Source organism: Pristis pectinata, chromosome 9, assembly GCF_009764475.1.
Source record: "Pristis pectinata isolate sPriPec2 chromosome 9, sPriPec2.1.pri, whole genome shotgun sequence".
NCBI classification, from domain to species: Eukaryota; Metazoa; Chordata; class Chondrichthyes; order Rhinopristiformes; family Pristidae; genus Pristis; species Pristis pectinata.
The window spans coordinates 76633761-76659928 of record NC_067413.1 but is presented as its reverse complement, the minus strand read 5'-3'; the positions used below and the strand labels follow the sequence as shown (position 1 = coordinate 76659928).

At 38.1% G+C, this 26168-nt stretch overlaps 1 protein-coding gene across 1 annotated transcript in view; it reads left to right on the top strand.

The window, feature by feature from the left end:
* The window catches only part of LOC127574074 (aspartyl/asparaginyl beta-hydroxylase-like), a 180044-nt gene that overhangs the window by 151686 nt on the left and 2190 nt on the right, over positions 1 to 26168 (top strand). The window contains 7 exon segments of the mRNA XM_052022718.1: positions 1970 to 2106; positions 6150 to 6248; positions 7541 to 7630; positions 8388 to 8525; positions 9315 to 9450; positions 18804 to 18895; positions 25805 to 25938. Of these exon segments, the coding sequence (XP_051878678.1) occupies positions 1970 to 2106; positions 6150 to 6248; positions 7541 to 7630; positions 8388 to 8525; positions 9315 to 9450; positions 18804 to 18895; positions 25805 to 25938 (826 nt within the window).

Genomic DNA, 26168 nt, shown 5'->3' with positions numbered 1-26168 from the left:
AAATGGAACCTGGTGGGAGATGGGCATGAAACTGGGTAACGAGGGTCTGGGGGCTGTACATTGGAAAGAGGGGGGTAAGAGAACCTGGGTGGATCAGAAGAAATGTGGATTACTTGAAATAAGAAAGTTCATTGTTCCTACCATTGGGTTGTAGACTATCCAGGTGGAATATGATGTATTGTTCTTCTAGTTTGTGCTTGGCCTCACCTTGGCAGTGGAGAAGGCCAAGTGCCTGAAAGGTTAAGAGAAAGTGACAGCAAACATGAGACTAAAAGGTGATGAGAATAGAAGAGGTGAAAATGGGATTGCATAGAGGATGCAAGACCATTTTAGCAAACCATGAGGAGGAGTAGCTATTGAAAGGTTAAGCAGGCAAAAGCTGGCACCTTTTAGTAAACCTATCTTTAGCTGATTAGAAGTGTAGAATGAGGTAGTTACAATAATATTAATTATCTCCCTGATAGGGATTTGCAGGGCTTTGGGGGTCTGGGACTAGCTGGATTGCTTCTCCATGGAGTTATTATGGATGACAGACCAAGTAGCCTCCATCTTTACTCTGAATATTCTGTGACCTTGAGTTGAAAATATAGTAACTAGTTTATGCACAGCCAAGTCCCACAAATAGCAGTGAAATAAATGAGTTGATAATCTTTTTGAGGTGGTTGAGGGATACAAGACCAGAACACAGGATGAATTTCACCTCTTCTCTTCAAATAGAGCTGTTCGATGCTTCACAAAATAATTCAAAGATAAAATAGTTGTAGGGTATGAAAATTAAAAATACGTTGTTACCTTAAAAATGGTCAAGGATTTTTATGCTTATCAATTAATCATCATTAACACAGCCTTTAAGTAATCACAAATTAACACCAGTGGGGGAAGTGTTACTTTAGAGTTTTCAAAAAGCAGTGTCTTGTACAATGCTTCCACAGACTACATGTGGCATATTGCTCAAATATCAGACTCCTATCATGACTCCCATTCCCCAAACGAAATAAATCCTTTGTGTGAGAGTGAGGAAGAAACTACCCAGCTCTGACTTGTTTATGTCTAGGACTGCAAATCATAGACTCGACCTCCTGCTGCTAGGAGGAAGACACAAAGAAAGTGAGGTTATTGACTGAGGAGATTTTGGGTAGAGGAAGAGGTAGGGAGATGCACAGAGGGAGGGGAGATCCAGGGAAGGCCCAATGTCTTCCAGGCATAAAGTCCAAACTTAGAACCTTTGATCGCTTCACTGTGCACTCTGGGATGCACTTCCCTCATCCCCACATATACTCGCCTCATAAGCTTCCATTATGAGCTAGCTCTTTTTCTCTCTCTGCACCTGTGTATTGCTCCCTTGCCCTCTCTCTTTTTCATTCTTTTTTCCCCTCTTTCTGTCTGTCCCTAATTATCTGTCCATCTGTCTCTTTTTCTCTCTCTCGCTAACTATCTGTCCCAACTGTCTGTTTCCCTTTCACTTTCCATGTCTCTTGTTTGACTGTCTGTGTCTCTTTCTCTGACCCTAAATCTGCCTGTCTCCCCTCTGTTCCCAGTTGTCTGCCTTTCTATCCCCTTACTTGTAGAGTCATAAGGTCACGGAATTGTACAGCATAGAAACAGGCTCTTTGGCCCATCATGTCTATGCTAACCTTTTTGCCTATCCACACTAATCCATTTGCCCACACTTGGACCATATCCTTCTAGGCCTTGCCTATTTAAGTGTTTGTTTAAATGCCTCTTAAAAGTAGTAATTCCACCACCAGAAGCCAGCCTTTTATTCCAGACTTATCTATTGAAGTTGTATGCTTCATCTACTTTGGGATTTCGGCCTGTGTCTTCAGATCCTAGTCCAGGAGAATGAACGGCTGTACCTTTGTTAAACAGTTGCTTAACATTTACCTGCGATACCACATAAGTTGTTTAAGGTGATCTGATTTGTCTGTTGAAACAGTTTGTCGTCTTTTATCCTATTGTGTATGTACAGGTCACATTAAACGTTCTGTGGTGACTCTTAAGAAGCTGGTATCCCTTTACCCAGATGATATCTCAACTAGGAATGAGCTTGGAGTGAGTTATCTGTTATTGGGAGACAACAGTAATGCCAAGAAAGTGTATGAAGAGGTATGTTATAAAGAATTAATATAGAAAGATGTCAGAATTTCTTCTTAGCATCATATTTCAGAAGTGGATTTTTGTTCCCCATGTTTGAACTTCATATTCAAAGAGAGCATATTCTTTAGGTTATGTACTCACAAATACTTCATTTGGTTTATGAATTACCAATCTTGAAACTAAGCCATTTTGACTATGAAAAAACTGTTTAGTCATTATTTTATGCTAATCTTATCTGACCTATTGCTACAAGTGCTATGCTTTAAGAATTGGGGCGGGGGAGTGTGTGTGAAATATACTGTGTGTACATGGGCAGTAGGCAAAGGATATGGTCAAATTCAGTTGATTTCTCAATTGTTATCCACTGTCCAGATTTACACATGGAGGGTGGCCAGTAGATAAGATGCAAAAGGGTGATTGTATCCTGCCTTTAGGAAAGCAAATTGGGAGGATGAGGAAAAAAGATCATCCATTATACATAGTGTTGATGGCATTGATGTGGTACTATTACAAAGATTTCTTCATGCTACTGTAGAAACCCTGAATTCTGTAGTAACCATCCTATAAAATATGGTGATGTATTCCATGGAAACACATATATTTACTCACTGCCAAATTTGTAAAGTGCTTTGAATTCAGTGGTGATGACCTATGCAATGTAACCAATTGCCTTGATACCAACTCTGGAATGTATATATAATTGGGCTGTTAATTTGTGTATGATTTGTTAGGAAAAAATACGTAATGTTAAGTCTGGCAAAGATGCATGCAGTGGATCATATTCACTATATTCACTCTATCGCGAGACTACGTCATTGTCAATCTATCTCACTGTAATGTGATACCTCATTTCCAACAGACTTCCCATTAGTGAAGCTAATCTTCAGAACTCATGGAAGCTATTCAATCTATAGTGATTACAATCCAGAACCCATAGCATGCAGACAACACTTGTGTTTGTATATGCTCAGAGGCTGAGCTCCAAGCCATCATCAACACTTTCATTGAAGCAGTTGAGAAGATGGTCCTTGTATTCAATATCCACAGGATCAGTGTCCTGTAACAACTGCCCCCTCCACACTACAAGATCTTCCAACATAAAGACTCACCACAATATCCTGGATAAAGTGGTCTACCTCCCATATCTCAGGAGCCAATTCTTGGGCAATGGCAAACATTGATGATGTAGTTCACCAATACACTAGTACAGTCATTGGTCAATTGAGGAACAGGGTATTTAAAAAAAAAAGGACCTCAGACTTGGCACAAAACTCTATCGGGCAACAGTGATTCCTGCCCATCTAAATGACCTGGACTACAAAACACTGTAAAAATGACACCTTTGCTGTCTGTCCAAAATCCTTCAGACTCCCTGAAAGGATAAGTGAACCAACATCTTATCTTCTCCTAGGACAACATCCCTAGTATTGAGGCCTTAGTTACACTTAGCTATGTTGGAGAAGTGGCATAGTTTCATACCAGATGCCGGAGCCCCCAAAACAATCTATTCTGAGCTGTGTCATGGCAAGAGATTACCAGGTGGACAACGGCAAAGATTCAAGGATGTGCTCAAAACATCATTGAATAAATGCAACAAACTCACTGACTCCTGGGAATTAGTGGGTTTGTTGCATTTATTCAATGACTGTTCAAAGTGGAGAAGGAGCATTCAGGTATGGAATTGAAAACCATGAAGCTATGCTTCAAGAGTACACAGACACTCTGCTTGAGTGCTGGAAAGAGTGCACCATGTCACAAACTATACACTCACTTGCACCATCAGCCACCACCTGCCATATCTGAGGAAGAGGCTGTAGTTCCCACAGTGACCTAAGGCTCTTGACAAATATTTAATTTAAGAATGAAAGTTGGAATGTATTATTACATTCTTTGTATTGAACAAGATTATAAAGAGATGTTGGCTTTCCCCTTCCCAAATGAAGAAACTGTTTACCTGATGTGAGATATTGCCCTTTTATTTATGACCTGGTGTCAGGCACAAAGCCATTTAACACAGAATGAATGGAGCTAGCAAAAAGAGATTGTACAGATCAGACTCCAGCAAGTAAAGAAAGTAAGTCCATTTCAATTCTTTCAAATTCTTCTAGACAGTGTTGCCTGGAAACAAAGTCTGCACCTCTGTCTAGACTGCCAATCAAATTGTGCCAGATCAGTGTCACAAACAAGACGTTTTCAGCTGTTAGTTTTCAAAAGTTCCATTGCCATGGTTCTCATCAGGACCAGAACCATGCCTGTTCTTTGTTCCCACTGACCTATAGTCATAATGGTATTAACATAATTGCATGGTGATCCTGAATACAGAGGTCAAACTGGAATTAGAATTAACCCATGGCTTTCTGTAACCTTAGCTTTTAACCTTATGGAAATGCAGTAGCTTTTTAGTATCAGAATTACCAGTGCAGTGGTTAATGTGAATGTTGCACCTCTATTGTCCTTATAATCTTTGTATTTACATTCAAAGCAGTACCTTGACAAAGATGATGCTGTTCTCAATGTGTGACCAAAATTAAACTTTCCAAATCATATGTTTTATGACAATTGAATTTCTTTCACAACTTCAATTGGTAAATTAGTTTATTATTTTCACATGTACTGAGGTACAGTGGAAAAACTTGTCCTGAATACTGTTCATACAGGTCAATTCATTACAACAGTGCATTGAGGTAGTACAAGGTAACATGATAACAAAACGCAGAATAAAGTGTTTCAGTTACAGAGAAGGCGCAGTGCAGGTAGACAGTAAGGTGCAAGGTCATAATGACGAAGATAGTGAGGTCAAGAGTCCATCTTATTATGCCAGATGACCATTCAACAGTCTTGTATCAGTGGGATATAAGCTGTCCTTGTGCCTGGTGGTACATGCTTTTGGGCTTTTGAATCCTCTGCCCAATGGGAGGGGAGAGAAGAGAGAGTGTCCTGGGTGGGTGGGGGTCTTTAATTATGTTGGCTGCTTTATCAAGCAGTGAGTATAGACAGAGTCCCTGGAGGGGAGGCTAGTTTCCGTGATGTGCTGAGCTGTGCCAAAACTCTTTGCAGTTCCTTGTGGTCACAGGCAGGGCAGTTGCCATACCAAGCCACGATGCATCCTGATAGGATGCTTTCTGTGGTGCATCAGTAAAAATTGGTGAGGGTCAACAGGGACATGGCAAATTTCTTTAGCCACCTGAGGAAGTAGAAGCGTTGGTGTGCTTTCTTGGTTGTGGTGTCTACGTGGTTGGACCAGACAGGCTATTGGTGATGTTCACTCCTAGGAACCTGAAGTTCTCAACCTCAGCACTGTTGATGTAAGCAGGAGCGTGTGCACTTGCTTCCACCTCCACCCACCACATCTTCCCCCCCCCCCCCCCACCACCGAAGTCAATGACCAGCTCTTTTGTTTTGCTGACACTGAGGGAAAGGTTGTTGTCATTACATCATGTCACTAGGCTATCTCCTTCCTGTACTCCAAATCATTGCTATTTGTGATAGGGCCCACTACAGTGGTGTCATCTACAAACTTGTAGATGGAATTAGAGCAGAATCTGCCCACACAGTTGTGAGTGTATAGGGGGTTGAGGATACTTCTCCTCTGTAACAATACTGGTGCCCCTATCTCACATTCTTCAGCTTGTCAGCTTATATTCCCTAAGAAATTACATGAATATGAAATAAATGCCGAGCTATTTTAGATTAATGGGGGAAACCTTCCTTAATGTTTTACCTGACCTTTAATGAACTGATGTTAGTGACCACAAGGAAAATAACAAAAACCTCCCTTAACAAAGAGTAGTATTAATATGAGAAAAGGAAGCAGAATAGCATTGAGGCTTGTGTGATGATGTCTTTTCAAGTAATCTGTCTTTCAGTGATCTGCCTGTTATTAAGTCACAATGAGCCAGTAATTGGACAGTTAGCAAACTCTTCATAGGAAATTATCAAGATTAATTTGTTTGAATATATGGTTCACTTTTATTTTACTTTTTAACCAAGGGCAGTGAAGAATTTCTGCTGGTGAGAAAGGAAATAATAGCTACATTTATGTGTTGTTTCAGGTTTTGGCCATGGCTCCAAATGATGGATTTGCTAAAGTTCATTATGGCTTCATCCTCAAAGCTGCAAATCAGATAGCTGAGAGCATTCCATATCTCAAGGTAAACACAACCTCTTTGTTAACTCATTCAAAGTTGAATGTTATAGTAATTTTTACAGAGTTGGCTATGACAATGTGTTTGAATATTGAATGAAGTTGGGTGAATGAAATAGTACGACAGATAACATTGGCAACTAAGTTAGAACTAAATCAGTTTGCATTCGAACGCCATCACTAATTCAGCATCAAATCCTGCTTTGCATTCCTTTGCCTTGTTGAATGCCTGGGTTTCAAATTTTGAAGGTCCATTTCAGCTGACTATTTTATGCAACTACTGTCACAGTATTTCAATCCATGAAAACTGATATGTTTCCTTATGTCATACTGAGTCAGTAGCCATTTTCACAGGCTTGTGTGGAATATTCAATCCATTTTCATGTTGTTTTTTGTTGACAATATTAAGGAAAAGTCTTTTAGCCCTTAGTCAACTGGCAATTAGGTAAATTTTTAATTATTGCTTCATGTAGAGAGGTGGCATAGTGGCAGTGCGAGTAGTTCAAGCAGCCTAGGTTTGATTCTGACCTTTGGTGCTGTCTGTGTGGACTTTGTGAGAAAATGGGTGATGGGGAAATGCATAATGGACTGGGATTGCTCAGAGCCAGCACAGACTCAATGGGCCCAATAGCCTCCAGCTGCATCGTAAGAAATATGAAATCAGGCTTGATATGAATAGGGTTGCACTCGATTACACTAAGAAACAATCTGCTGTAGGAACTCAACAGGTCAAGCAGTATCTGCGGGAGGAAAAGAATTGTCAACTTTTCGGGTTCAAACCCTACATAAGGACCTGAAATGTTGACAGTTCCTTTCCTCCCACAGATGCTGCTCGACCCACTGAGTTTCTACAGCAAATTGTTTGTTGCTCCAGATTCCAGCATCTGCAGTCTCTTGAGTCTTGATTAGACGAAGTTGAGTTGAAATTAAAGGAGGTATTGGGATGGTGCTCTGTTGGTTGGAGTGCTCCATTAACATGTCATTATGGGACAAACACCATTCAATCCCCATGTGAAGAGCTTAATTAAATCTAGAATAAGATTTAATTCTCATGACCTAAGTGATTGTAAAACCACAATGTCTCTCAATTTATGCTGTAAGTAGTGTATATGACTGGCAGACATGAGATTTGAGTGTATTTTGGCATGTTTGGAAGTGGTTAATTCATGAAACACAAAGGTTACAACAAAATCAGTGTAAAGTCTAGTGTATATCATTTGTGTATTGTGGAATGTGTTTCTTGTTTAGTAATCATGTAATATAAACAGAATTTTTTTTTTTAAAATATAATTTCTGCAGGAAGGATTATTGTCTGGAGACCCAGGCACTGATGATGGACGTTTTTACTTCCATTTGGGAGATGCATTGCAGAGAGTGGGTGATCAAGAGGTGAGTGAATATGCATGGTTTAATAGAATTCATTCATTAAATATTCAGTTAAGACTCATTTCAATGATGCATTTATACCAAAGTAACATCTCGTATACATGCTAAGCTAGCAGTGGTAATAAGTGAATGGGAATTCTACATAATAAAAGATTAGAAATCCTGCTTTCATTACTTTGTTGTAATCGACTACTACATGAAATAGTTAATTGATTTTTCAATTACAGTGCTCTGACCTACAAGTACAGTTAAAGCTCACCCAAATATGTCTCTAAATTAGATTTTTTAATATCAGCACTTCCTACCTCATCCTTTGATGTACTTACATGTTTTCCTTTCCTTGGCCTCTTTCTTCCATCTACAGTGATGTTAACATCAGATACTGCAAAGAAAAATCTGACTTTCAACCAGACTGATTAGAGAGAGAACTTAATGACATGAATGCCAATTAATGACTTATCTCCAGATAATAAGACTAGTTTAATAAAGCAATTGGAAAGGTAATTTTCTGATGCTTTTGACAGAGCACATTCTCTTTTAAATCATCATATTATGATTGTTAATTTGACTTGCCAAGTGATTGAATCTATTACCGGGAATAAAGGAACATTTAAAAAAATATTTTAAATATTATCAAACTTCTCTGTAGCATGTTACTGAGCGTCATCAATGCAGTTAGCAGAAGAGTTGGTAGTCAAAGGAAGCAATAGATGGTATGATTTACAGTACAAATAGTTTTGTTGGTTCATCTTATCTACAGGCGTACACATGGTATGAACTGGGACACAAAAGGGGTCACTTTGCATCAGTGTGGCAGCGTTCGCTCTACAATGTGAATGGACTTAAGGCTCAGCCTTGGTGGACGGCTAAAGAAACAGGGTATACTGAACTGGTGAAGGTATATACACTCCTATGTAGTATCCTAGAGTCCTGTGTATAGAGTAGTTCATCAACAACAATACCTGTTTACATATGCATGGTATCTTAAATGTAAATAATTTTGTGACATGATATTTCCAGCCAACCTTTTAGTCATCTCTCTCCCTTCCTCTTGTATCATGGGCTTGAACTTTCTAATGAGATTCTTGCTGGGACAACATATCAAATGTGCTGTGGAGGTCTCTGGACATTGTATAGAAATTTTGATGCAGGAATTGACTGTTTGACAATGCTAGCTGGTATTGGTGTTCTTTCTTCATTTCTACTATCTACTATCTACATTTCTACTATCTATTCAATTAGCTAGTATTTAGAAGGGAGCTATTGTTTATTTATGTGATGTTAACAATTCCATGTTGATAGTCATTAACTATAGTCATGACTTGATTTCAATAGTAACTGGCCTTGGAATTCATGAAATTTTAGAAGGTGCTATAAAGATGCAAGTTTATTTTTCTTTCTTGTTTCCTTAATAGCATGTGCATTTCTAAATAATTTGTCTATAGATTCTAAGAATTTGCCCACAAGTGACATTGGACAAACCAAAGTATAATTATCAGGATTATTCTTTCCCTCATTAGATTGAAGTATTGCGGTGGTTATTCTAGGTGAATGCTGCAGTTTGTTTATTTGAGACAACGGAAAGATCTGTTCTTTGTTCTGCTGTTGAGAAAACATAATGGTCCATTTAGACCATGAAGTTGTTTAGTTGTGAGATCCTAATTAGTATTTTTTTTCTTTGTTGTAGACCCTTGAGAAAAATTGGAAGTTAATCCGTGAAGAGGGTCTGAATGTTATGGATAAAGAAAGCGGTTTTTTCTTGCCTGAAGATGAAAATTTGAGAGAGAAAGGAGACTGGGGCCAGTTTACAATTTGGCAGCAAGGTAATGTCTAATTGTGAGGACAACACCATGACATGTATGATGTTATAATATATTGATCACCTTTGTCAATATATTGAAATGTTTAAACCCTGCATCTCCAGTTAAACAAAATCATAATGAGGCCTGTTAATCAGTGCAAAAATTGATTAAGACTATTGGAGCAAACCCTTTGTTGACCTGGACATGGAAATTTCCAATAGACAATAAATGGTACTATGACAAAAAAAAATGACATGCAAACCGATGAATTGATATCTTTTGGTGCTTTGACAATTACAGTGCCTTAGAATGCACCAAAGTGATAATAATTGAAAAGTAAAAGACTGCAGATGTTGTAATATCTGAACCTAAAATAAAAAGAGAAATTGTGGGAAATACTCGATCAGGCTTACAGACCAAGAAGTGAGGAATAACCTAAATGCAGGTTGAAACTCTTGATTCGGCATTCTGTGGTCTGGCAACTCCTGTGGTCTGGCATGTTTTGAATCTGTAGTACAGATCTTTTAACTAATACTATCTAAGTTCTAAAATTAACCAAGATCTGTACTAATCGGTAGCTAATTAACCTACCAGTGCAATTTTTGCCATCTCAGGTTTTTGTAACATCAGATTATTATGATGCTTCATCATACAGTGAATGTAATTAATATGTTCTATTGAATGACTTTCAGTAGTGTTGATGTTGCATTTCATTGATTTATTAGGACGGGTATTTTAGCAGCAGGTGTCTGATCAAAAAAAAAGATTGACTCCTGTATTGTATGTACATATACAACATTGGTGATTGAATTTGGATTCATTTTGCTCATGTTTTCTTTTAACATTAATTGTTTATTTTTCCTGTAATTTTTAATTAAATATCTGGGAAAATTCTTCTGAATACAGGAAAAGGTGGAATGTTTTTGTGGCTAATTTAAAAGAATCATGAAACTTCTGTGATACAGAAGGAGGTCATTCAGCCCATCCTGTCTATGCCAATTGATAGACCTACACAACCTAATTCCATATTCCAGTAGGAGATCTATAACCCTATCAATCCTGGCTCTTCAAGTAGAATCCAAATTTTGCTTATGTATGGGGGGGGGTTGTGCTGCTTCTGCTACTCTTTCATGCAGTGAGTTTCAGACCCCAATCACTTCATTTGAGAATGTGCAGGGCAAGTTTTTTTTTTACACAGTGGTGGGTACATGGAATATAGTGGAGGCAGATACGATAGAGGCTTTTAAGAGGCTCTTAGATAGGCTCAAGAATATGAAGAGAATGGACCATGTGCAGGCAGAAGGGATTAGTGTAATTAGACACCATTAACTTAATTAGTTCGGCACAACATCGTGAGCGAAGGGCCTGTTTCTGTGCTGTAATGTTCTATGTTGAAATCCATTTACTTTAACCAATTACCTTAAATCTATGCCTCCTCAATTTAAATACCTCAATTATGTGCCCCCTCAGTCTCTTCTGTTCCAAAGAAAACAATCCTGGCTTATCTTGTCTGTCTTCAAAACAACAATTTTCCATTTCTGGGAATGTTTTTGTAAACCGCCCCTGCAGCCTCTCCAGTGAATTCATAGCAGTCCCATGATGAAGGATAGGTGATATTATACCAAGACAGAATGGTGTGCAACTTGGAGGAGAACCTGCAGGTAGTGGTGTGCCTCCAGCCCTTGTCCATCTTGGTGGAGGATGTCATGAGTTTGACTACAATGTTAGACATTCTCCAGTCCTCTGGTACCATTTCTGTGGGTACAGAGAAGGTGACAAATTGTAGAGCCTTTCCAATCTCCTCCCTTGCAACTTTTAACAGCCTGGGGTATATTTCACCTGAACCTGTCAACTTATCCATTTTCAAAGATGATAAACCCTTAATACTTCCTCGTTTAGTCTGTTTATTCCATTTAACATTTCACACCTGTTTATCTTAACTGCCACATAGCATCACCACCCTTATTGTGAAGGTAATCTCAAAATATTCAGTAAGAACTTTATTCATATCCTCTGCTTCGATTGACAGGTTCCTGCTTAGTTCCTAATAGACATGATCTTTTTATCCTCTTGCTCTTTTTGTATTTGTTAATATCTTTGGATTTCTTTGATTCTACTTGCCAGGATATTTTCATATCCTCTATTTGCTTTCCTAATATCCCCTTTTATTTCATCCCTTTACTTTCAATACACATCCATACATTCTGCTGGTTTTAAACTTTGTGACATAATTTAATCCTTTTTTTTGCCTTATCCTATTGTCTGTCCACCTTGTCATCCAGGGAGCTCTAGATTTAGCCGCCCCATCCTCGTTCTAGTAGCTTTCTTTCACTATGCCCACAGAGCATTAATTTTGTGCTGAGGGTCCAGATTCAAGTGAGATATTCAAATACAGGTTTGACAGCAGCCTATCTAAAGATTAGGATCATAAAATTATCTGTACATACCATTTTGTGTGTGTGTGCTGGCAGTTGGGTGGAAGTATCTAATTAGTCCTGCTCTCCTGCAGTTTTCTCTTAGCTCTAAGGGTGGGGGGCATCACTTTTGAATTAAACCTTGACCACATCTGACACCTATCTCTGTACATATTTTCAACAGTAGCCATTAGGATAGCAATCAAGAGTAGGAACCTGAATTGCCTCATTCCTTCTCTAACCCAATGCTCTAGTGTACCTCTTAAAGCTAACAAAGGATGGAGATCTAAACTGAACTTAATATTCCAAGCCTGCATAATTCTTTGGTTACTGAATTATCTTGCTGTAACAGAGGTTTTATTCATCGTGATTAATAATACTCTACATTTATTTGACTGTTTTAATGGGAGGGGGGTGGAGATGTGGAGGGATTGGTGAACAACACATTATTAAAATTAATTCCAGCCATTTCAATAAACCTAGATGAAGCAAAGTTATCATCTTTGACATAATTTGATGAAATTTAATGATGATCTAATTTATATTGTCTAGATTATTCAGCATTATAATTTAATGCCTAATACAGGATAGCTGAAACATTAAAATACACTATTATTTTCCTAAATGTCAGCATTAATTAATTCTCAAGAGATAGAAATGATGTCTCATACACTTATTTATATAAATAGTTTATTCATTTTTATCATTTTTTCTGCCATGGCATTGCATTTGGACAGTCGGTGATGAAAAATTGGTCAACAAGGGTTAGAGGGCAAGGAGAAAGTAAACAGGGCCAGATGTGATAGAGGAATATGAGGAGAGGAGTAGTAGAAGGACAGGGAGAGGATGGAAGAATGCATTGTGTTCACAATTGTTTCTTTTAAGGTAAGGATATTACACTGCAGAGTTGTTGAAGTTATAATTAGAAAGGAGAACTCGCTGTGTGCTGGAGTAGAAGTCTTCAGGTCATGAGGAGGCAGGTTGATTGAGTCAGAAGGAGAGGAATCTAATCTGGTAGAATAAATTTTCTGTTACCCTATTGAGGGAATAGAAGTTTTCATGTTACGTATGTTGTGGGTTTTTGAATCACATTAAGAATAAAGAGGAACTTTTAAAGTGTTAATATTTTCATGATTTAAAATCCCTAAGCTTATCTGAAAGAGATTAGTTTAGAATTCTGAACTAATGCAATGCAGTTACAGATCCATAACATAACAGACACAACAGAATCATTCTGATCAGGAAGTATACATATTCACAACTGGAAAGTATAACAAAGGATTGACTATTATAAATGAAATACTTAGAGGATATTGCAACTATAATGGATGTGAACTGGTTCATGTGGAAATTGCCATAAAAAATGTTGACAGCCAAGTCACCACACCTATTGATATGTGTGGTGTGTGTGTGTATATATATATATGGTGTGTGTATGTATGTATAAATAATATACAAATAAAAAGTACAGCTATAAATTGCTTCCATATTGAATCTGCATTTTAATTATGTTGTACATTAGAGGTAAAGAATAGAATAACTAATCATATGATTAACATGATCTTCATCCTTTAATTTGTTTGGAAGCTTTTGATGAAAGCAGCACACTGTCAACTTCAAATAGCTTGAGCAGCAAAATAATGTGATCAACTGTTGTTTAGAGGTGGGGCAAATGCTGTATGTTCACATTGCAAATATCCTGACAAAGGACATGATAATAAGCTTTGAAAACCAAGCAAAAGCTCTTTAATGTCTGTTAATATTTTGTAATATTGCTGTTCTTTCCAAGTTGATAATTCAGGCTGTTAAGATTGATCGTAAAACAGACTACTTGTTTTCTGATGGTAACCTGAGATTTTATCGTGCAAGATGTTTGTGAGATGAGTCTAGTTACAATGGAATTTCTAAAATTAAACTTTATTTTTAAAACCCTCTCCTCCTTAAGGTGCAGTATAGTTCCACGGTTATCAGCAACCCTTCTGTTTTTCATTGATTCTTAGCACAGAATGATGTAGCTCATCATTTTCCTGTCTTATCCCCATGCAGTGCTACATTTCCAGCAAGAGCTCTTGCTGGTTCTATTTTTGTCCCATTTATCATCCATTGAGATCAGTTGTTCTGTGCTTTAGGTCAAGATCAGGACATTTAGGGTAGACCAGAACTTAAAGCTGAGACCTCTGATTCATGAATAGACTGCTATTACTTGGCAACCAGGAAAAATTGATTTGTATGGTATAAAAGCAAAACTCCTGGGTGATAAAATTAAATAATTCAATAAAGGGCTTTGCAGAATTACCTCTACTCCTGTTTAAAGAAATGTTGGTGCACATTGAGGAATTATTAAACTATTATAAAATATCTATGGCCTGATGTTTAATGTGCTGAGAACTTTGAGATTTTCCTGATGATTCAAAGGGGCTGTATGAGTTTCTGTACGAATATTGTCAGATGGTTGAGTTGAAGACTTTTTTTGTGGCATCAAATGATTTTTTTTGCTGGCAGTTATGTACAACATGCCTTTTTAAATTTGAGGTATTAGCAAAGACTTTCTTAAAATGATGCAATGATTAACAATAAAGCACTTTGGGTAGATCTCCCCAAATATGATATTAATGGACCATAGGAAGGAGGAAGTTCAAATTCTGTAAAATTAGATGCCTTTGTAGGTTTTGTGATTTTTTTTTTTGAACAATTTTGCTAAATGTACAAACTCTTGTCATCAGCTTAACAGTATGGATTACGAGACATGATTGTTGCCAGGTAAAAAGCCTGTTCCAGATTTACTATTTAGGGCCTTTTTCTGGAAACAGCACATTTTAGATGTCTCGTGAGAATAAAACAGGGCTCAGACGTGGTTTCCCCTGCCCTATACCAATAGCCTGCTGGCCTCTTGCATAGAATTACATAGGATAGGTGGCACAGAATCAAAGTATCTGCTCCAACCAGTGCATGCTAGCGTTTATAATGTCAGAGTTCTAGTGTTATACAGCATGGAAACAGGCCCTTCAGCCTAACTCATCCATGCCAACCCAGGTTGCCTACCATGTCCCATTTGAGCCGCTTTCTGTCATTCCTCATGTAAATCTTTCAGTATAACTCTCGTATGCTTGTACAGCCTTCTTTTCAGATACGTATACACTCACATCCCTGTAAGTCCTTTGTGTTCCCTCTCTTGTACCTCTATCTTTTTTTATAAAATGGTGACCAAAAAGGTACACAATACTCAAGTGTGGTCCAGTCATGGTTTGATACAGGTTTAGCAGAACATCGCTACTTTTCAATTCTGTTGCATGGTTCTGCTTTTATAGCCTTGTTAACCTGCGGCATAACTTTTCCCAATTGGTATATTTGGTCAATCAAGATTTTCCCTTCTGTATTCCATGTTGACTATTCATTATTATAGTTTTAATTTCTCCAAGTTCTTTTGTTCACCCCATTAGAAGTGATTTCATTATTTTTCCTATCATTGATATTCCCTGGACATTGTCTATCCAGGCATCTTTTACCAGCCCTCTGGCACCAGATCTTTTGCTAACGGATAATTAAATATGTGTAGTAAGGCCTATGTTACTGCTTCACTAAATGATCTTTTATGTATGCAGTCCAACTGGATCATGATTTTATCCTCTGAATTTGATTAGATTATTTATTGTATGCCCTATTTCTATTTTAAATGCACTTATTTCATTATCTTATTTATGCAATGCCTTGTCACCTGTTTCATTTCTCTGAAGTGAAATAATTAGTCAATCTTCTTGCCATTTCCCTATCTGAATACCTGTGGTATTTTCTTGTCTGTCTCATAATAGTGCTACTCCTATCTCAGCCTTGCTTTTTATTGATTTGTCTATTAAATATTTTACTTTTTGTGATTCTTAATCATTTAATTTCATAGTTCCTCCTGCCTTCCTAATTTTTTTAACCTTTCCTAATCCTGTAATATTCTTGCCATCTATGTGCTTAACGTATGCTTGCTTATTCTCTTGTGTGTTTACTGATCCATAGAATTTCCATGAATGGAGAAAAGCAGGCGGTCAACATTTCAGGTCAGGACCCTTCAGGACTGAAGTGCTATTTTTATAGCACTCTGTGGAGCATTGTTTCAAATGTTTCCCATTGTTGTCCCACGTCATCCTCTGCCAGTTTTGCTGGCTGTTTTATGTTCCCAATTTTTCTCAGGCCTCGCAGGGAGAGCATTTCTCCAATCTGTTGATCTGTTTTTTTTAATCATACTTTGTCTCCTCTGGTATCATCTGAATTATTATGGTCATTATTTGCTAGATGTCCCTCTTATTTCCTTTAACAGGCAGTGAACCAGAGCAGTTATCAGATCCAATTACCAAATTCTTCCATGTAAGGCATTTTACGTTTAGGGTTAGAAAGGACCTCTGTAAACATTGAAGGAACTCCATTCCCTTAACCTCTTTACCTATTCATCTCTTTTGATTTAGTGCTCACAATGTGGTGTCCCTACATTGAAGAAAACAAATAGATTGGGTGACTGCTTTGCAGAACATCTCCATTCTGTCCTCAAGGGTGACTTTAAGCTTCCAGTTGCCTGTCACTTTAATTCTTCATCCTACTCTCATTCAGATCTCTCTGTCTTAGGCCTCTTAGACTGTCCAATGCTGTCCAGTGCAGCTTTGGGTAACAACATCTCATCTTCTCGCAGCCCTCAAGACCTAACCTTGAATGCAACAACTTCGGGTAACCAGCCTTTCCATTTTCTATCAGAGTTGGCCAGCTCTGATGAAATATCATCTTTGAAAGTTTAACTGTGTTTCTCTCTCCACGGATGTTGCCTGACCAACTGAGTATTTCCAGCATTCTCTGTTTTCCCAGATTTCCAGCATCTGTAGTGTTTTGCTTCTCCAGTTTTTCCTCTTATTTCCAGCATTGTTTTATTTTATTTTCTCTCTACATCTGGGTTTTCATTCACCTCCTTCTATTTGTGTATCCTCCAGGTAAATCATAATAGTTTCATCACATTCTGTCAGTCGTCACCAACACCACTCAGGCTCTCCCTGTCATAGGCATTCAACTTTGTTATCTCCATGACTCTCCCCTTCTCTGCAAGTTAAAGAATGATTAATTTCTAACTTTTCCCTGTTATGAAAGTTCAGTGACCATTTCTCGTTCCACAGATGCTGTCGGGTCTGCTGAGTATTTCCGATATTCACTGTTTATATTCTACCTTTTCAGTCCAGTTAAAATTGGGGTACATATTCTGTCAAAAAAATCAACAAGGGTTAATGCTCTTAAAATAGCTAATGTAAAATGTTATTCTTCAATTATTCACGGTTCTGAAATTATTTGATAATTTAAATACAGATTATAGTGAGGGAAATGACCTTCAATTAATTTTGTGTTTAAAATGATGTTAAAAAAAAATTAAAGGATTATAAAAACCTGTTTTGCAGATGATAGAATAGCAAATCTTAAAGTAGCCTTGCACATTGAAATGTGTGTCATCTCCCAGTGGAAGTGAGCATCAAAGCTTTCAAAGCACTTGAATATGCAGGCATTGAACATTCAATTACAGTCCTTGGAGGGCTCTTACATGAAAAGAGATGAGGTAGTATGCATCGCTGTCAGTGAATCTGAGGCACATGCACTGTTAAGTCCCTGTTATTGCTGAGGTAAAATTATACCTATGGAAAAGGGGATTTTTTTTAACCACTTAGTGTAGGTTAGTTGAATGAATTAGATATGAAAGCTTAATGTAAAATATAAATTCTCAAAGGTCTATTATGCAAGGAAATATTGTTAGTAGAAGAGAACTACAACCAATTGAAAAGCTGTTCATTTTTTAACCAGAAGTGTCATACAAATTGATACAGTTTTCAGAATTGGCAAGGGTTATGGGATAGGGTATGGTATCCTTAAATCAGATTGTTCGAAGCCACAAAATAAATTGATTTATTCTCCTCATTCTTAACTCTATTACTTTAAACCCTGGCTAAAAAAAATCAGAATCATCTGAAAAGTGAAGGGTACAGGCACAGAGTTTTGGTATGTACAGTATGTTATGATTTATTGAAAGTAGTAGAGCAGATTGAGAAAGGGGTTAAAAACATTATAAATCGAGGCATAGAATGCAAGAGCAAGGAAGTTGCAATAAACATTTTATAAAGCCCTGGTTCAGCCACAGTTAGAGTATTGTATCCAGTTCTGAGCATAACACTTTAGGAATGATGTATTGTCTTTAGAGAGGTGGAGATGAGATTACCTAAAATGGTTCCAAGGATGAGGGACTTTAGTGATGTGGATAGACTGGAGAATCGGGTGTTTTTTCTTGGAACGGAGGAGAATACAAGGGCATTTGATGGAAGTGTTTATAATCATGAAGCGTAATGACAGAGGAGGTAAAGTAAAACTGTTCCTTTTAACTGAGGGAGACAAAATATAGATAGTTAGCAAAAGGACATGAGAAAAACTAAGTAGTTAGAGCTTAGCGGCTGGACTGTACTGTCGGGGCAGTGGTTCAGCAAAATCAAATAGGAGCTGGATAGATGTCTGAAAGAAAGAATTTGCAGGGCTACAATGAGAGGATGAGGGAGCTTGATTCCTCTTGGGTAGAGCTAGTGATGGATGAGACATGCTGAATGACCTCTTTCCTTGTAACTCTTCTGTGATTTTGTGAAAAGAGCTTCTTCCATTCTTGCTATGTTAATATGTTTATACTGTAACAGGGGAAAAGAGATGTCAGAAAATTACAACGAGGTCTTTTTACGTGTGTTTGAGAACATACAGCTAGGTCAGTGTATTTGTGAAAAAGCAATAGGTACTGGACAGCCATTTTATATATGTTATAATCGTTTTCACTGATGTATAATTTCCATTATGGTTTGACCAGGAAAATCTGTAAGATTTTAAAAAATCATCTTGCATTTAATTATGACTTTCAAAAATTGTGATGTGTTTGTGCCTTGTTATGTATGTTTTACTTTTCCATACTAGGCCGTAGGATTGAGAATTCCTGTAAACAGGTTCCAAAAACATGTGCCTTGCTGGAGAGATTTCCTGAGACAACTGGGTGTAAACGTGGACAGGTATGCACTTTTATTGTGGAAATAATGTATATATTCAGTGCACCGTGCTGTATGAATCTTTAAAAAGATGTTACAGCTTTTATTATAAAATTAGTGATGTGATCTGTGAATTTTGAACTGGGGTAGGCACAAACATAACTCAAACTATTCCAAATAAATTCCAGTTTGATTCGAATGTGAATGTTTGGTTGAAAATCCACTCAGCTCATAGACATATAGCTACAGCCTTCAGAAATAATGTTTACTGCACTGTTCTTTCATATCAATGAAAATGTCATTCACTTTATGAAACAAATCATTAAGATCCTAACTGAATCTTGACACATATGACATTAGTAATTAGCTTGATTTCCAGAGTGCATCTGCCTGCAATTGTAAGGTGAAATGAGAAGCAGCATAGTTCTTCTATGACTCAATGTTACGAAACATCGAAGACACATTACACATTTTGGTCAGGAACCAGTCTCAATCACTATCAGCAGACTCAATCTACAGAGGCTCCTCAGAAATTCAAAATTAGGATGTATCATTTAGAATGCCTTGTTATTCATGAAGGATGGGTCCAGCATTAAAGTCTTCAGTTTAACACAAAATGTTAACCACTTGTAAGAAAAGTAAATTTTAATATTCTGAATTTAATATTCTTAAATGGAATTACATTCCCTATGTGCTTTCACCTGTCATACTGCATGAGGGTGTTAACTCTGATTCTTTGTAAGTGCTGCTCAGCTGCTGAGAGTGATTTAGACTGGTTCCTGACCAAAATGTGTAATGTCTTCAATGTTTCATAACATCAGCCATCTATGATTGGCAAGTCTCACTTACTAGTTCTAATCTTGAGCATCCAGCATTGATTTGACACTTCCTTCAGCACATATTTATGGCCTGAATCTCAAAGAAAAAAATGGTAATTTTTCTCATGAATTAACTCAGACAGTGAAGTAGTATTTGTACATTGACAATCAAATGCAAAAATCAGGTATTTGCTGTCCTTTCCTCCTCTTCAGTCAAGAATAACTTTTTTCATGGAGTTCTGAGGTGGCTGATGAGGCCAATCTGGGACTCGGACTCTGCTATAGGTGGGGTAGGAGGTGCTTGATGGGGTGAGTGAGCAAGGAGTTTTGGGAGCTGTTGTGTTTCTTCCTTGTGCTTCTAGAAACTCATTTATATTGGGTTTCTGTGTGTGCCTGACAAATGGGACTCTAGGTTCTCAGTGCCACCTAGAATTCTCCTTCTGCATTTTGAGTGGTCAAGGGCCAGGGCTTCCTGTAAGTCAGTTAGGACAGTACATTTTTTGCAAGGAGATTTGAGAATATCCTTGGATCATTTCTTCAGCCCACTTGGTAATTTCTCATCATGGTTGGAATAAAGACTGTCAGGCATGTGAATAACATGGTCTACCCAGCAGAGTCAACTGAATGCAAATAGAGCCTCAGTGCAGGGATGTTGGCCCAGGAGAGGATACTGATAGTGATTTACTTATCCTTCCAATGGATTTGGAGGCTTTTACAGAGACAGTGTTGCTGTTATGTATTCCTTTCTTTGAGATACCTGCCTTAGGTACTCCTTGGCTCAGACATCTGATATACCATGAGCTTTGTGCCTGGTTGGAGGTCTTGATCATCAAAAACACTTTTCCTCACGAGACCAAAGGCTGTGTTGGCCTACTGGAAGTGATGGTGAATTTCATCATTGGTATTTGTCAAGAGATGGATTCTCAGATGTCCCAGTGGTCTGCATTTTCCAGGGTGGATTTTTTTTTGTTGGAGAGCAATGTTGTACAGGGGGATGGATTGGTAGATGGCCTTTGTTTTGTGGATGTTAAGTTTGGACCCACTCTCTTATATGCTTCGGTGAATGAGCTGAAGATGACTTGGAGGTCAGCTGTTAGCTTTTGAACATGCAGACTTGTAGCATTGACTGCTTCTGGAGTAGAGATGACAAACCCTGAAGTGTTTCCCCATTTGAACTGTCAATTAGCTTCACTCCAGCGAGAAGCTTGACAATCAGCACAAGTGAACATTTTGGTAGTAAGTACACCTCATTCCTGGCTGTCAGCAGGGTCGGTCCTTGGGCATTTGGGCCATAAGTGGCCTTGACAGTGCTGGTGAATCTTTAAGTGTCATGTTATCAGTGTTGCCGGACCTTTTGCAATCTATCCACCCACCACATGCACTTTGTCTCAGGCTTTCTGCTGCACCTAGGCCTTCAGATGCCTGTAGAACTGTTTACGTGCATACATTCAAACACATCTGTTAGGGCACACTGCTCCATGCTCCAATATTTAATAAGATCTTGGCTGTTCCAGTTAACCTCAACTCCACATTCCCACCTACCTGCAGTAACCTTTACCTCTTTGTTTATCAAATACATATCTACCTGTGCCTTAAAAATATTCAAAGAATCTACTTCAATTGCTCTTGAAGAGTGATGGAATTTCCAATCCAGGACTGCCTTGCTTTTATGATTAATTATCTCCTGTACCTCCTGGTCATTTTCATCAAATCTGTTATTTTGATAGAGAAGACTAGTGTGTCTTCACCATGGCAGTCCAGATACTGTGGACACTCTGTGACTCAGTGCGACACCATCTGAGGAGATCCTTGATTTTCTTGCAGCAGTGATTTTATTGTTTTGGGGCCAGGCTAATGGAGATAAGAGTGAATGAGATGGTGGTCAGTCCAACAGTCATCTGTATCTGTCATTTCATGGGCGATGCCAATGTCCGTGTGGTTTTTCGTTCAGGCAACGACATAATAAACAAGTGCCAGAGCCTGGATCAGGTGGGTTGCCTTGATATCTTCAACTCATCTCTCTGAAGCAGTGTCCTTTTCTGCTCCCTCCCTTGCCATTCATCTCTTGCAAGAGAATTGCATCTTTTCCAACTCAAGCAATTGAGTTGCCCAGGAGGATCCTGTTATCTATCTCTGGGATGCGGGCCAGGATTTACTCAAAGAAGTAAATCTGGGCTTCAGCAGAAGCTTCCAAGGTTGGGGATCTGATGACTGTAGGGTGCTGGTTGAATGTTGGATTGAGTAAATAGGGTCAAGAGATGATCACTTATCCCACAGTGGTAGATGCTGAGACCCCAGACTGACAAGTGATTCGTTCACCAACGCCCCAAAGGCTTTCCACCATCTAGAAAGTATACATTAGGAACATGATGAAATACTAGCTGGCCAGTGATGCCCAAATCCCAGAAAATTAGCAGATAAAACATAGCAATTACACACCAGTTACCACATGGACTTAACAGGGGTGAGGTCTTAGTCCAGTGGCAAACAACCAATGATAATTGATCAGGCTTTACTGCAGGTCCATTAACACGCACGCTCACGCGCCACACACAGCACATGTTGGCATGTATGTACTCTCAAACACATAAGGATGAGCTTGCATGTAAATAAAGCCCTTGCCCAGTAAAAAACAACAATCCCCGCCCCACCCAACCATCCCCTTATCATATCAGCCTCAAAAATTAAATAAACAGTGGGTCACTTGGTCATCGTCAATGAAATGGCTTAATATGGGAGAAAAACATCCTGTAAGAAAGCATCTCTGCTTCTAACATGGGATTCAATGGGAAAACTGGGTTTAAGGAACAGAAAATCACGATACAGGCAGTTTTCTAGGAACACAACACCTCCATAATGTGGGGGGTCGCCTGTGCATTTTATTAATGGTCCTTGGTCAGCAAAGGTCAAATGGCCAACTTATTAAAATGAGCTATGCATGCAAGTCCCAAGGCAAACACTGACAGATTGCCCTACCTAAAGTGGCAAACAGAACAGTTGCACAGGAACCAGTTAATGCATTCCTTAGCAATACTAACTGATGAGTAAAATTATATATGTTTGGAACATTGGAAAGGAGAGCAACAGAAGTGGGGATATGTTAAAGATTGTTGAAGCTCTGTATCCTGAGCCTTGTGGTGAGCAGTTATCAATTAGTAGCAGTAAAACTGCTATTCCTTAAGGTAGTTTCAAGGTTGATAGCATGCTTTTGACCTATAACCCTGCCCTACCTTCTCCATTTAATACTTTGCCTGTGAATCAATAAGATGCACTTAGTGGTTCATTTGGAAAAGCAAATGAATCAATAGCATGTCTAGGTCAGCTCAATTTTAGGCAGTTTTGAACAAGGACACCGTGTCCCAGAAAGATGGCTGAGAATGGTTGTTGTGGAAAAAGACTTGATGGTTGAACCTTTATAGTCACTGGATGGAGACATTTTTTTCTGAAAAGGTGTCATTTTTTTCTCCAAGATCAAGTAGATTGGCAAGGACTAAAGGTCATAAGCATTTTTAAGTCCAGGTGAAGGTCAATAGGTTAATACGCATATGCATGATTTTTTTTATCCCCCAGAGGTTCACCACACTCTACTCACTACATCCTTCAATCCACCTTTTCTCTTCAACAATTGACAAAATATGTAACATCTGCTTAGTGATGCAATGCTTTGTACAATGTGGGTATAGCTGGTAATGTAACATCTAGTCCTAATTCCCCTTAAGAATGAGGCAGTAAGTTGCCTGTTGGACCATTACGATCCATATGATAAAGGATTTCCCACAGTGCTGTTAAGAAGGGAGTTCCAAGATTTTTAGCCAGCAACAATGAAAAATGTTGATGTGTTTTTCAAGTCAATGTACCTTGTGGAAGAAACTTAAAGGAGGCAGTATTTCTATCCAGCTTGTAGTGTGCCTCAGTTTACTGGTCAGCTGATGACTCTGATAAATTGCTGAGTAGAAAATAAAAGTGATGCACATTGCAGCCCAATGGGCCAGTGTGAGAGGAATTAGATGCTTAAAGCGATGAATAAGGTAGCAATTAAGCAGGCTACTTTGTTCTTGTACGTTATAACAACACAGGAAACTGCTATTTGCCCATCAGATCCATGCCAGCTTGCAATGGGCCAAGCTTATTAGTACAATTTTCTTTCTCAATTCCTCATATTTCTGCAATATATTCTTTCTCACATATGGCCATCACATTTTGCCATTAACCTGCACTAACCAGTAATTTATAATAGCACATCTTTGGGATGTGAGATACCTGGGCAAAACCCATGAAGTCACGGAGAGAACATGCAAACTCCAGGTCAGGATCAAACTTGATCAGATTTTTGAATTTGTTGCAGCTGCATTCATCCAGGTAAGGGCAGTGTATTCCATCACATTTCTGAACCTTATAAATACTGCAAAAGATTTGTGAGTAAGAAGGACAAACACCTGCTACAGACTATCCAAACTCCGGCCTCCTCTTGGGACTATAGTATGTTGTTTAACGTCAAGGAAAAGCGGTTTGATGTTTTCTTGTTCCATAACTTTAAAAAGTTGGCTGCAAACATTCTGCCCATCTTCCATTCTCCTGCCTAATTTCCTCCATTTTTGAGTGTATTTAAATCTTTTGATATAGTTAATAAATTGACTGATCAATTTTGTCAGATCTCCCCAAAATTTCAAATTCGATTAGCTTGAATTTTCTACTTAATCCCCCCAAATGCCTGTCTACTTGACCTTTTTTCAAAAAATTGTATTTATTTGCCCCTCAAAGTTATGAGAATGTCAGTTAATTCTGCCGATCTTCTGAATTACACTGTCCTTGTACACAGATTGTCCATTTTACAGCAATGAAGTGTTTGTTTTGTTGTTTCATGATTTTAGTCACTAAATTCTCTATATTACTGATCAGCAAACTTATTCAAGTACTCCGGCTTTCAGGTTTTTTCTCCAATTCACATTGATGTGTAATTTTCTATATCAAACTATTGGTCAGTTATCTAAAAAGATATAGCTCCTCCTGTTTCTACTTACACAATCCCTTTTCTTTGCCTTGGTTCTTGATTTGAGATCTTCACCATCTTGCATTATTATTCATAAGACTATTAACAACAGTAGGACCTGTTAATTGTTCACTTACAAGTGGCTAACTATCTGCTCCTAAATGTACCTCATGGAGATTACAGAGCTGATAATTGAGGGCTGTTGTTTGAAAACCAGGAGGATTTATAGCATTTGTGGATGAAAGTAATCTACATACTGTCAATATCTCCAGGAAAGTTAATTTCATGTCTCTTACTTTCAATGCATTGGGTATGGAGCCAACAATTTACACAATTTACATTAGTTCTAGACAGACTGCTATAAGTGGAGATCACTACTTATGTTAAAAATAGCTATGGTCCCAAAATTGGTGTCCTGCATTCTCTTCTCAAGTTTTGTTTTCCTGCTTGAGATGTTATTGTTAAGTATAGCGTCAATTTCCAGTTTTTATAAAATTTTCCATCCAGAGCCTTACTTCAGTTTTTGTTCCATAACTCTACCTTATGCATTAATTTACCAAAGTTTTGAACTTAAGTTCTTGGTATCAGTAGAATTTTTCTGTCTACTATGTCCAGAATGTCTCAAAAAAAAATTCCTCAGGTTAATTAAACATGACCTTCCTTTGTTGAATCTGTGCTGATTGTTCATTATCAAATTCTTATTATCCAAATAAATCACCCAATCAATCTCTCAAAATCATTTCAAAGACCTTCCCTACAACAGATGCTAATATGTTTCCAGATGTCACCCACTTTCTAACCCTCTCTAATCTGTCCTGAATCTGACAATATACAGGCAATAGCAGTTTCAGTCCTCCGATCCCTTTCTGATCTTAATATGCAAGTAGCCTGTACTTGAAAGTTTTGTTAACCTTTTAATCTAGGTATTCATTTACTGACTTCACTGGAGTTGTTTTTTTCATACCTGGCAAACCTTGCTGTAGTAGGGACTGTTAATAATAATAAAAATGTCAAGACCATTTTAGTCTACCAATGTAAAATTGTCATTCTGAGCTAATCAAAATCAGTAATAGCTTGTAAATTTGGGAACCCAGTATTTCATTTATTACTGTGCATTCTTTTTAGATTAAGTATTCAGTTATGCAGCCAGGGACTCATGTGTGGCCTCACACTGGACCAACAAACTGCCGTTTACGAATGCATCTTGGCCTAGTTATTCCTAAACAGGGATGTAGAATACGTTGTGCTAATGACACCAGGTGAGAAATTGCTTCATGTTTATTGAATATCTCTAGAATCAAACCAACAAGTCATAAGAACATTTTAATGTTTTGTTGTCTCAGGCAAGTGTAATCAGTGGCAAAAAAATGACACGCCATGAATTACTGCAATTATACATATTAGGACTGATTTTTGTATAGCTTTTCCCAAGTTACTTCTGTAACTCTGGGGTTTCCTTCGAGAAGCTGGCAGAATAGCTGTGGAAATT